Source organism: Artemia franciscana, chromosome 8 (genome assembly GCF_032884065.1).
Source record: "Artemia franciscana chromosome 8, ASM3288406v1, whole genome shotgun sequence".
NCBI lineage: Eukaryota > Metazoa > Arthropoda > Branchiopoda > Anostraca > Artemiidae > Artemia > Artemia franciscana.
In genome coordinates, this window is record NC_088870.1 from 34,560,378 (window position 1) to 34,574,170 (window position 13,793).

General features: G+C 35.3%; 1 protein-coding gene across 3 annotated transcripts in view; it reads left to right on the plus strand.

The window, feature by feature from the left end:
• Positions 1 to 13,793, plus strand: part of LOC136030337 (NACHT and WD repeat domain-containing protein 2-like) — a 195,887-nt gene that overhangs the window by 38,301 nt on the left and 143,793 nt on the right. For all 3 annotated transcript variants that reach the window (XM_065709251.1, XM_065709254.1, XM_065709252.1), the window contains exon 9: positions 7,114 to 7,727. In XM_065709251.1, coding sequence (XP_065565323.1) covers positions 7,114 to 7,727 — 614 coding nt within the window. The remainder of the gene's footprint in view (positions 1 to 7,113; positions 7,728 to 13,793) is intronic.

Consider the following 13,793-nt stretch of genomic DNA (forward strand, 5'->3'; position numbering starts at 1 on the left):
GCCTGGGACGGAAAAATACTGCGTACAGCATGCCGTGAATAAAGACAGATGTACGGAGGTTGACGCCAAGATCTCAATTCATCCTTCCTGTATATCCTTCGAAGAATCATAACCATTATAGGATTTTTGTTCTCCTGCGAAGCGATTGACAATATTCACAATTCTTTTACCTACTTCTTTGTTTAGCGGCACTAAAATAACACGTTCCTTCATTCCATTGTAATTTTGATTACTTTGCGAGTACTTCCCGTTCAATCGATGATGCTCATTCTAGCACGTCTTCCAGGCGTAGATTTTGTGGATCATTTTCATTTGTAATTTGTTGATATGGTCGTTGTTATTCTTCTGCTAATCTTTTAACCACACATAATGTGAACTTCTTGATGTCATGGCATCACCATAGGTTCGATAAAACTACCCTGGAGAAAATACGAATTCTTCCTTATAGTTGTGACCTATCTAGATCATTTTTGTGGCCAGGAATGTTAATGTGCCAGTTTCAAGAAAATGAAAACTATATAGCTTATTTTAAGGAAGAATAAACATGTTTAGACACAATCATTGCTTGTTTAATTAATTTGAAAAAGCATATAATTTTAACAGGAAGATGGCAGTGTTCAATGCTTCCTTCCACACGGCGTTACATGCTTGTCATTTCAAGTGGTAGCAGAATTCTTAAGTTACTTTGTCGTTTAACACGACAAAATGCCACTTAGAATATACCGTGATTAAAAAATGGTATACAGAGGTCGATGCCACTAAATTCGAAAGTTTGCCCTTGCAATTTATGTATTGTCGTCACATGTGCCGGTTGAAGTGGAAATTGATGTCGCTGAACTGTACATCCAAGTTGATTTTTACTGCAGTCGAACGTGACTCGAAAAATATAAAATTGGCCTTAATTGGATTGTTACATAATTCAGTAACAACAAGGCGGGTTCCATTACACATCTCTTCTGAAATATTTATGTTACTCATAAGCATAACTATTGTATTTAACTTTATTTTTAATTCATGGGGTGGCAAATCTGCCGTCTCACGTAGGAAGGCTGAGCTGCGCAGAGTTTCAGTCGATTTGGGCTTGAAGTAAATGGGGCTGAGTTGAATGAGGAACGAAGTAAATGGGCTAAGTTGAACGGAGTCGACATAAAAAATGTATTTCGGGATTTCCCTCCTTTGAGATATCATTTTTTGGATATGTAGTCGGTTGCCCCGGCAAACTACTTAGGGCTGTGTAATCAAATGGAATGTTTGATAATAATCTACCTAGAAATATATTAGTCTTTAAGAGTGCTTTACATAAGACGAAATTGTGAAAGACCATCTGGATTTGTGTTTTTTATTCAGTCACCCTTTCACCGTTACTCAGAAATTGTCATCTTATTTTATTTTTGTATTTTGTTTTAAGTTTTTATTTTTTTACATTTTTATTAGTTTTATTCATCACTGAGGACGGTCAAGCGAAGGTCTTTAACGAAATATTCACGTAATTTTCAATTTTTTCACTGGTTGTTTATTCTCCTCGTTTTCTCCTTTCTTCGCGGTTTTATGTTTTATCATGATTAGTCAGTGTGGTCTCAGAAGCTATATATATATATATATATATATATATATATATATATATATATATATATATATATATATATATATATATATATATATATATATATATATATATATATATATATATATATATATATATATCAAATTTAAGAACTTGAGATATAGTCCTATTTGGGATATCCCCCTTTGGGATATCATTTTTGGGTATGTAGCAGGTTTCCCCAGCAAACCACTCAGGAGTTGGCGTCCCTACCCATAGAAATTGAGGGTGTTAGGCTCCATACCCTGTTTTGGGATCATCACCACCCTTGCTGAGGCTAAGTATGAGGTCTATAACCGCTCCTCATACTTTGATGCAAAGTCTGTCTAAGCTTTTCTTCTGCCCAGTGTTTGGGCTAACTACCCAAGCTGGTGATCATCCTACCCACTTTTCATACCACAAAAACTGCCCCGGATTGGACTTCCTTCGCGTAAACGACCATATCTGAGCCCCAAAACTATTTTTCGGATACATTTGTTGTGACCCGCTGCAATGTCATTGGTCTCCGATCCAAGATCCAACAGCTTCAGCATGTAATAAATGAGGTCTCTCTTTTTGTCATATGTGTGTCCAAGAGCAACCTAAATTCTAGTGTCATTGACAGTGAGGTTAACATCCCTGGATGCTCTATGCTAAGACCTGATTGAAATTGTTGAAGGCGGAGTTGCTGTTTAGAGAGAAATTAATGTCACGTTTAGGCACAAATAGATTCCTAGAGAAAAAGAGATCTTATGGGTGAAGGTAAACCTACCATCCAAAACTTTTGTTACTGGTACAGTGTGCAACCCACTAAAGATGAAAATCACCGAGCATCTGGAACATTGCTTAGAATTTCTGAAGAAAAATTTCCCAAAATCAGAGATGGTCATCCAAGGAGACTTTAACGTCCATCATTGTCACTAGCTGAAAATACAACGGATGCAGAAGGCACAGCCCTAAGCCTTTCTTGTGGTTTAGACCAGTTTGTTGAGTTTGGCACTAACATTGGCCCTCTTAGATCCTCCTGGATTGATATTTTCTCAACTGATCATTCAGATTCTTTTTTTGTCATAAGTTACCCCTTTTCAGTGGTCATGTGGTAATAATAGTTCATGTAAATCAGAAAATATCTGTGCCTGTTAAGCATGATCGGATCAAAAGGTAGTATCACCGAGCATACCGGGATGAACTGTGAAACTGCTTGTTGGCAAAGCCGTTGAGTAAACATACAAAAGAAGGCACAGTTAAGGTAGTGTCACTTTACGAAAAAACGATAACAGAAGCTATTGATCAATTTGCTCCTACAATGACAAGCCAGGTCTCTTCTGCACACAAGCCGTGGTTTGATGCTGCTTGCTGAAAGGTAACTCGAGACAGAAAGAAGACCCACAAGAAATGGCACTTGAAAAAATCGGACTAGGATCAGGATTCTGTTCTTAGCTCGGAACATGTCTGTTAAAGCCACACGTCAAGTTAGAACTGGTTACAAAAACAAGTTCGAAGTAAAGCTAAAAAGTACCTCTGTAATGCGATGGTAGAGAATTGTCAAAAAAGCCCTACACTCATCTGAACCTACCTCAATTCCATCAGTTCATGTTGAAGGAGTGATGATGCATTCTGGCCAGGAAAAAGCAGATGCTGCTGCAAAATCTTTTGAAAAGGTCTAACTTGATGTCGTCAGGGTCTCCCTTCCCCCCTTTCCGCAACGAACAGACGAGAAAATCACTGGTGTAAACATAACCAGTATGTCAACTGGATGTAATCAATGCTTCATTGCCTCATACGATATCCAATATTATCCTCAAAAGATGTGCTCTCTAGGTCACTGTTCCTCTCGCCTCTCTATTTCAAAAATCCTTTGTTGCGGAAACATTTCTCAAGGCCTGGAAAGCTGCTCATACAGTCCGTGACCCTGAGAAAGATGGTGACTCTGATAATGTAGGATCTTATCGGCCAATCTGTTTCCTGTGTAGGAAAAGTTTCTTGAGTGCCATCAACAAGACCCTTTATCAGTATCTTCAGTCACACTGCTTATTGACTGACACACAATACGGTATTCGTAGAAAACAGCCTACATTAGACTGTTTGATTTTGCAGCACCAAGAGTAGGTCGAGCTCTTGTCTCAGTTACATGAGATTCACCGTTTCTCCCTTAGCATCGCAAAAGCCTCTGATCTCGAATGGCACAAGAGCTCTCTATGCAAATTAAAAGCCTATGGAGTTGATGGTCAGTTGTTTGAGGTGCTTACTGATTTCTTCCACGAGCGATCAACAAGAGTCATCTTTGTTGGCTTCATTTCAAAGAATGCCCAGTTTTAGCCAGAGCACCATGAGGTAGCATTGTTTGGCCGACTCTTTTTTGGTGCTTGTATGCGATCTCGGGAATAGTTTTGTAAAAAAGCCTCACCATTTTTCTGATGACATAACGAAAATAGATCTTCGTCACGAAAGACGAAGATCCCAGAAATCCCTTTAAGGAGCTTCAGGCCGACCTGAATAAATTGAGGTGTGGGGAGACAAGTGGTTTGTCAGTTTCAATGCATGAATGACAAAAGAGCTCTAGTTTCGAAGACGTGGAATGTGAAGAATTACCCTGTCTTCATTTTCAAAGGAGAGGCAATATCAAGAATTAATACACTACACCTTTTCGGAGTTCATTTCTCGCCGGAAGAACACCTCAGCAAAGTGGGTTCCTCCTGCCCTTGGGAACTAGGAGTCATCCGAAGATGCAAAAGCCTCCTCCCAGACGAGTCCATTTTGACACTACTCATGTCATGTACCTGACTAGTTATAGATATTGTATGTGCTCTCTTTGCTGGCACCCTAACTAGCCACATTACTCTTCTTCAACGTGTCTAAAACCGAGCAGTTCGCGCATAAATTTCTAGCAACTCCGATTCCAAATCCCTGTAGTCAATCCAGGATGGATTTGATATGGCTCCAATGTCGGCGTTCTATAAATATATGGAATACCCTCCATTTGAGGAGGTGTCAAAACTTGTTCGAGATAGAATAAAGCCTTTGTGATCAACCCACCAAAGTACAGCTCGACAAGACTACCTTGTGCAGGCTATACCTAGCCAGTAATAATTGAAAACAAGTTTGGCTCGACGATCTGTCACCATATGAAATGGTCCACAGTAGGGGGAATCCTGGAAAACAATCTCTTAGGGTATTCAAGAGAAGGTATAATAAATACCTCAAAAGCAAAAAGCCTTGTAATTACCAGGACTAGCGACATATCATCACTTGTGACGGAGCCACGAAGCATGATAGCAATAATATTACTAAAAGAAAAATTAAGTTTCGTTAAAAACAAAGCTCCTGGTAGCACTCAATCCCCTAGCCTATCCATAAAATTGCTTGATTGTACTCATGGCCTTTTTCTTCAAGAATTTTTTATACCCCTGGTGCACAACTTACAGCCATTGCTCCCTGGCTATGGGAGTTTGTTTCAACCCCAAAGGCCTTTTTATTTGATCTTTGGACTATTTTAGATAAAACAGCTCTCTCAAAATTTTTATATGATGCATTTTGAGAAAAGAGGACTCTGAACACTCACCGCTAGTCCTCTGATCACTTTTGACGCCAAAAAGGGCACTAAAACTTGTGACTTCTAGTCGAATGAGCACCTTCCTAAGTTTATACGACCACCTCTTCCATAAAAACCTTATATGTTAATAATGAGCAATTAATATAACTTATAGTTTCTTGTCCTGAGGGCTCGTGCCCTTTATTCCTTCACTCTGTGGAACCCCAAAGTCTCTCTAGTTTTTGGGTAGATGCGCCGGTTTCTGGGTCGAGAAAATTCTTAGTATCATTCAGCGTAAAGTTTGGTCCTTGGCAAATCCCAAATTGTTGTTTTAACAACCATGGTCGGACACTATTTCCTATGGACACAGATCGCAAACTGAATCAATTTCACCCCATGGTCAGAAAAACCGTTGGTTTCATTAGCATAGACCAAACTTCACTTTTTGACAGAACTCAAGTGTGGTGGCTATAAGACACAAGTACCATTTTTTTTATTTAATTTCTTATCATTTGTCAAACAATGCCAGAACATCAGGATTTCCTCCATGGAAACTCCCATCTCCACAGAAAACTCGTCAAAGTAAAGATTTTCTCACGGAAAATAGCTGCCTCAAATCTTTATCTTTATGAACTCTTCAGAAAAGCACTAGAACTTTCAATTTCCGTTCAAATGAGCCTTTTATCGATCTTCTAGGACTATTGGTTCGATACGATCACCCCTGGGGAAAAAACAACAAACGAGCAAACAGATAAAAACGCATCTGTGATATTCAAATATAGAATTTCGCATTTTTCTAATATAAGCTTAAAACCACTACAACAGGGTTCACCGATGCGCTGAATCTAATGCTCTGATTTTGTTTAAGGTTCGATCTCTTTTAGGGGGGTGTTTCCCCTTTTTTCGAAAAAGAACAAATTTTCTCGAGCTCATATCTTCTGATGTGTAACACGAGTTCTATATATTTTGTATTTCCTTTCCCCATCCGTTTATTTCCTTTCCCTATCCTCCGTCTTTTATACTTTTCTCTGATTTACCCTTATATATGTTACTGTTCGTCTGTGTGGATGTCCACATTTCCCTCGGTACTTGCTCCTATTCACAATCTTTATGAGAAACCGGCAAGAATTCTCCAGTCGGCTACACACACTCCTCTTGACCTCCTCAAAATTAAAGATATTTATGTTTTATCTCTATCTTCGTTGGCATATCAATACTTCCAGGGAGATATCCCATGTTGTTTTTCAGGACTTCTTAAACTAGTAGGGGAAGTAAATTTGTATATGGTTCGTAACCGAGAGGATGTGATGATTCCAGCTAGTCCCTCGGTTCGTTCAGATTTCAACCTGGCTGTGACTGTGGGGCGTGCTTGGAACTTGATTCCCACTGAGATCCGGCAGTCACCAACACTTGGCTCCTTTAAGAGACAGATGAAAAGTTTCTTATTAAAGGCTTCTTATTAAATGTTTCTTACGGTTTATTTCTTATTTTTTTTCTTTTTTGGGTTGTTGTTTTATTGGTGTTGTATCCTCGATGACGCGAATTTTAATTTGTATTTTATTGTTGGATGATGTGAGGGTCGCTGTTTCGTGGGGACTGCCGGTGAGTTGATTTCTTTTCCTTACATATTTATATTTAGATGTTGGTTAGCATGTTTATGACAAGTTTTATGATTCTTTATTTATTGTATGCCGTTTCCCAAATAACAGGCCATTGAGCCCTTTGGGACATTGTTTTTGTTATTGTTATTTTATGAAAATAAATAGAACTTGAACTTGAACTTGTATAACCATAATAATACAATTTTTTGAATATTTCTATTGATATAAAAATTCCGTTTTTTAGAAATTCCATTACTACTGAGCCGTGTTGCTCCTTACTATAATATCGTTATCACCAACTGTTTGATTTCGATGAAAAAATTTAATTGTCTAATGTGAAAAAAAGAGATATTTTATCTTGAAAAAAGAGATAGATAATTAATTTATTTTTCTTTCAGACTCTCAAGTCACAATTGGAGAAGAAGATAGAAAGTCTACTACTGAACTAATCTCCAACGATGTAATCGATACCAGTGAAATAGATAGCAGGGATGACAGTCTTGCCCCGACAATTTTATTAAGCTCAAAAAAGAAGAAAAATAACAAAAAGCCTAGCTCGAAATCTGTCCGTACTGATTCGCAAGCTACAACTCAAAGCAATAGAAGCTTTGAAAGCAATTCTTCTCTACCAAGAAGAACGCGTGTTTTGCGAAGAGGCACCCAAGTGCCTACAAAGCAAATATCCAGTGAGCCGAAACCTGATAAACTAGGAGTTGGTCAAAAGTTAAGCCTTGCTGGTCAACTTTCAAAGGCCAGCGAAGATGTTAAACAACCTAGGAAACGTGTTAGATTTTCCCACCAGGCTCAAATGATATCATTGCAGTATTTACAGAAGGTTAGGTCAGATAGTGTTGAAAAGGAAAAGCTAGAAATGATGGCACGAATACAGCAGGCGGAGGCAAAGAAGGATGACCAACCGAAACAAATTAAACCTCTACTTCTTCTAAGATTCTGTGGAACAACTCCTGATAGTAGTGCCCTAGCCCCAATGTTAACATCTCTGTGTCAGCAGGTAAGTCATTTTAATTTCAACTTATTCAGCGTGGTAGCCCGTCTTTCATTTCATGGGGGATCATACACAATTTGAGTTGGTGCAGATCCTTCAAAAACTGATTTTTAAGCAACTCTTAAAAGAGGAAAAAAACACTCATTTGCATAACAACACACAGTTATATATATATATATATATATATATATATATATATATATATATATATATATATATATATATATATATATATATATATATATATATATATATATATATATATATATATATATATATACATATATATATATATATATATATATATATATATATATATATATATATATATATATATATATATATATATATATATATATATATATATATATATATATATATATTAAAGAAACAATAATGGTATATTTAAACGAGCAATACTGGTATATTTTTAATTTTTTTTAAAACGGCACTATGTTTTTTCGCCAAATCGACACCCAGGAACTTTCTAGCCTCAAAAAAGATCTAGATAAGTCACAAGTTTGAAAAAAATTTTTTTAATAGCCTTAATTTTGGAAAAAAAAACCTATGAGTGACTACACATTTATGAGCGCATTTTAAGAGCATAAATGCGTCATTTTTGCCACACGGGTGGCTGTATGGTTTTTAGTGTCTACGAGGCATGCACAATTACACAAAAAACATAGTTAATTATGAAATACCAAGTGTAACGAGTCTGATTACTACTGGCATTTTCAGTAGTTTCATAATGTCTAGAGGATAAAAACGTAAATCAGCGATTGCTTAGAATTAACAAACTGGACTATCCAATGAGACAAGATTAAGAAGATGGCCTGAGAAATGTAAATTCACAATGGATGAAAATGAACAATATAGACGATCAAATGTGATAAGACCACCCGAAGCAGCTGGGTCAAAGGGCAGTGAAAAAATATCTAATGTAATGATAAACGAAAATGAAGAATAACAAATTTTGCAGTTAGAATAATTGCGAGAACGACAATTACAACGAGTCAAAGATGAAAGTAAAGAACAAAGAAATATGCGGCTAAAAGATAAGCGGCATAGCAAAGATAAGTTGCTAGGAAGGAAGTTATAATACTTGCAAATTTCTTGTAACAGTTAAATACCTTACAATGGTAGCTGTTGAAAATTTTAGTTCCAAAACCTGCCGCTAGGGATGTTCGTGGTGCTAGTATAGCTAAACTGGGAGATTTTTTAGTTCCCAAACCTGCTCCTAGGGGGGTTGTAGCGCTATGGTCACTATTCTTGTTATATTTTCATTTCCCAACCTTGCCTCTATGAGCCTTCATGATGCTAATGGTTTCTTGTACACAACATTTAAATTTGAGTGATCACCTTTTTTCAGTCCCAAAATTGCTTTTTCGGCTTTATGTATACCCCAACACCAAGCAATACTATTAAAAGACTTTATCTTATTAATTCAGAAGAAGTTCTTTTTCCTTATATTCCTCCTAAGTCTGTTTTTTTAATTTAGAGCTCACACCTTTTTTCACTCCCACCCTTACTTTTTTACAACTTAACGTATGCTGCAACACCAACCAATACTGTTCAAAGGCGTTTACTTTATTAATTCAGAAACAAGTTCTTTTTTCTTTATATTCCTCCCAAATCTTGTTTTTAAATTGGAATTCACGCCTTTTTTTTTCTCTGCCAACCTTACTTTCTCGACTTTACATATGCTCCAACACCAACACATACTATTCAAAGGTCTTTATTTTATTATTTCAGAAACCATTTTTTTATCTGAATGTTCCTCCTCAATCGGGTTTTTATGCGTAAAGTTACTTTTTCGACTTTATTTTTATCTAAAATACTATTCAAAAGGCTTTAATTTATTTCTGCACAAGTTTCTTTTTTCTTTATATTCTTCTTAAATCTTGTTTTTACACTGGAGTACAAACATTTTTTAAATCCCAGCCCTGCTTTTTTCGACTTTACATATGTTCCAACACCAACCATCACTGTTCAAAAGGTTTTGTTTTATTAAATCAGAACAACTTCTTGTTCTTTATATTCCTTCTAAAACTTGTTTTTGACTGGAGAGCAAACCCTTTTTTCATTCGCAACCTTATTTTTTCGACTTTACGTATACTCCAACACAAACCAATACTATTCAAAGGGCTTTATTTTATTAATTCAGAAACAAATTCTTTTTCTTTAGATTCCTCCTAAATCAGGTCTTTACATTGGAGTGCAAACCTTTTTTTCACTCTCAACCTTACTATCTCGACTTTACGTATATTCAAACACCAACCAATACTATTCAAAGGGCTTTATTTTATTTATTCAAAGAAATTTTTCTCATTATATTTCTGCTAAATCTGGTTTTTACATTGGATTACACACCTTTTTTATCACTCACATTATCAGTTTATCAGTCTACCACTCAACTAATCTCCAACGATGTAATCGATACCAGTGAAATAGATAGCAGGTCCGAAACAAATAAAAAATACACTGTGTCATCATCGTTCTTTACGATGGATTACACATTCTTACTTTCTTGACTGTGACTACCCAAACACCAGACAATACTATTCAAAAGACTTTATTTTATAGATTAGGAAGAGATTCTTTTTTCTTTAAATTTCTCTTAAATCTGTTTTTTTTACATTTGAGCACACATCTTTTTTCCACTATCTACTTTATTTTTTTGGCTTTATGCATGCCTCAAAACAAAGCAATAAGATCCAAAGGCTTTATTTTATTAATTCTGAACAAGTTCTTTTTTCTTTGTATTCCTCTAAAATCTTGTTTTACACTAAAGTGCACACCCTTTTTCCTCCCAACTTTACTATTTTTTACTTTACATGTAGTCTAACCACAATCAACCCTATTCAAAAGGCTTTGTTTATTAATTCAGAGCAACTTCTTTTTTCTTTATATTCCTCTTAAATCTTTTTTTTATATTGAAGTACACATCTTTTTTCACTCCTGGCCTTACTTTTTTTACTTTATGCATACCTCAACACAAAGCAATACTACTCAGAAGGCTCTATTTTATTAATTCGGAAAAAAATTCTTTTTCTTTATTTTTCGACTTTACGTATGCTACGATATCAGCCAATACTTTTCAAAAGGCTTTATTTTATTAATTTAGAACATGTTCTTTTTTCTCTGAAAAAGAATTTTTTTAAACTTAGTTTTAACATTGGCGTACACACCCTTTTCAATTTTAACCTTACTTTTTTGGCTTTACATATATTAATTCAGAGCAAGTTCTATTGTTTATGTTCCTCCAAATATGTTTTTCATTTACATTGGAGTGCACACCATTTTTCACTCTCAGACTTATTTTTTTTACTTTACATATATTCCAAAACCTACCAATACTATCAAAAATGCTTTATTTTATTGATTCAAAACAAGTTCTTTTTAATTTAATATACGGTTTATGTAAACCTGGTTTTTGCATTGGCGTACATACCCTTTTCACTTTTAACCTTACTTTTTTGGCTTTACGTATATTAATTCAGAGCATGTTCTTTTCTTTATATTCCCCCTAAATCGGGTTTTATATTGTATTGTATAGCTTTTTTCACCCCCAAGCTTACTTTTTCGGCATTAGGTGTTTTCCAAAATGCTTTATTTTATTCATTCAGAACAAGTTTTTTTTCTTTAACAAAAAGTTTTTGTAAACCCGGTTTTTACATTAGCGTACAAGCCCTTTTCACTTTTAACCTTAATTTTTTCAGCTTTGCATATATTAATTAAGAACATTTTTTTTTTTCTTTATAGACCTGTTTTTGGTTTGTTTTTTTTTTTACATTGGAGTGTACACCTTTTTCATTTTAAGCATTACTTTTATCAACTTTATTACCCCATCACCTAGAAAGACTATTTAAAATGCTTTTACTTTATTGATTCAGAACAAGTTTTTATCCTATGCTTAGGAATAAGGATTTTAGTGATATTCACGTGGCCTATTTCCACTTTTGTAAATATTTTTCTTTGTCTTCCTCTTTGGTATAGGAATCGAAAAATAATAAATAAGTTTTACCTTAGAAATATTACTGAGAAGCTGACTGGCTTACACGAACGGCTTTCAGAAATAGTGTATCAGGGTTTGTCGCCTCACCATGGTTTAATTTGTTTGTTTTATTAATTTTATTTATTTAATGCTATTGCTGTTTAATTGGTTTTGGTGATTTTCTTTTTTATTTCATGTTCTTATTAATTTTCGTTTGGGTTTACTCCACTATTTATCTTTTGATATAAATGGATTATAAATAAATATTATTATTATTTATACTGCTCCTAAGTATGGCTTTCACATTGAATTTTTTACTCCCAACCTTACTTTTTCAACTTTATGTATACCCCAACTGCAAGTAATACTATTCAAAAAGTTTTATTTGGAACCTGAAACAGCCAGCTAAATATTCTAATTTTGAACTTCAGACAAGCCAAAGCAACAAATGCCAAAGAAAGCATCTCAGATACTTGGCTTCGGGAACCATACAAAAAGTCTGAATGTCCTGAAGAGCCATTTAACTATTGTAATTCACAATTTCAGGCAAGTCAAACCACGAAATATCAAAGTAAAGATCCTCAAATAATAATTCTTGGGAATCAAACAGCCAAGAAAAGCTAAGACAACTAAGTCTAGAAACACAAACAGGCAACCAACTAATCTAATTCACAAGTTCAGATAAGTAAAACCATGTAATACCCCAGCAGCCAAAATATCTCAAATAATAAGCCCCGGTAGCCAACCACCCTTGAAAAGGTAAAAAACCAAAGTCTGAAAAGCCCAAACTGACCACTGAATATTCTAATTTATAGCTTCAGACACATCAAATGCAGTAACACCAAGGTGAACATCTCAAATAATAGGCCCCGGGAGCCAACCACCCTTGAAAAGGTAAAAAACCAAAGTCTGAAAAGCCCAAACTGACCACTGAATATTCTAATTTATAGCTTCAGACACATCAAATGCAGTAACACCAAGGTGAACATCTCAAATAATAGGCCCCGGGAGCCAACCACCCTTGAAAAGGTAAAAAACCAAAGTCTGAAAAGCCCAAACTGACCACTGAATATTCTAATTTATAGCTTCAGACACGTCAAATGCAGTAACACCAAGGTGAACATCTCAAATAATAGGCCCCGGGAGCCAACCACCCTTGAAAAGGTAAAAAACCAAAGTCTGAAAAGCCCAAACTGACCACTGAATATTCTAATTTATAGCTTCAGACACATCAAATGCAGTAACACCAAGGTGAACATCTCAAATAATAGGCCCCGGGAGCCAAGCCTCCACTAAAAGCTAAAAAACCTAAGTCTGAAAGCCCCAAACAACCAATTAACTGTTGAAATTCATAAATAAAACGTTAAAAATTGATATGCGCTAAAGTATAAGCTAGAAAATGTGAGCTAGAAAAATGGATCACCATGTCGGCCCCAAACCCTAAAAGGGCCAGGGCCTCAAGAGTAGGATAAAGAGAGCTCCCCTTAATAAGGACCAAATGTTAAACTACAGAAAATGATTGGTTAAAATTAATGGAAAAGCAAGCGTTAAAAAATTGGTATAGGCGAAAATATTACAATAAAAGTGTGATTTAAACAAATTGAACTGTATGTGGCCCCTAGTCTTCAGAAGGACTAGGCCTCAATACGGACCTTTCGAATTTTATTTGTTAGTGCTATAGTTATACATAAGGCCAAAAAAAATAAGGTTAAGAGTGAGAAACTGCATGCATTCTAATGTAAAAACCATATTTAGGAGGAATATAAAGAAAAACAACTTGTTTTAAATTAATAAGATATAGTCTTTTGAATAGTATGGGTTGGTGCTGGAGTACACGTAAAGTCGAAAAAAGTAAAATTGGGAGAGAAAAGAGGTGTGCACTCCAATATAAAAACCAGGTTTACAAAAATCTTTTGTTAAAGAAAAAAGAACCGGTTTTCTAATTAGTAAAATAAATATTGTATAAATATTTTGGTTTCAAAGTGTGTTTTGAAATATGGCTGCTCTGCAGTTCCGAAGATCTTAGCTTTGAATCGGGCCAAGTTTACCATTTGTGATGTCATACACCGTAAACTTGC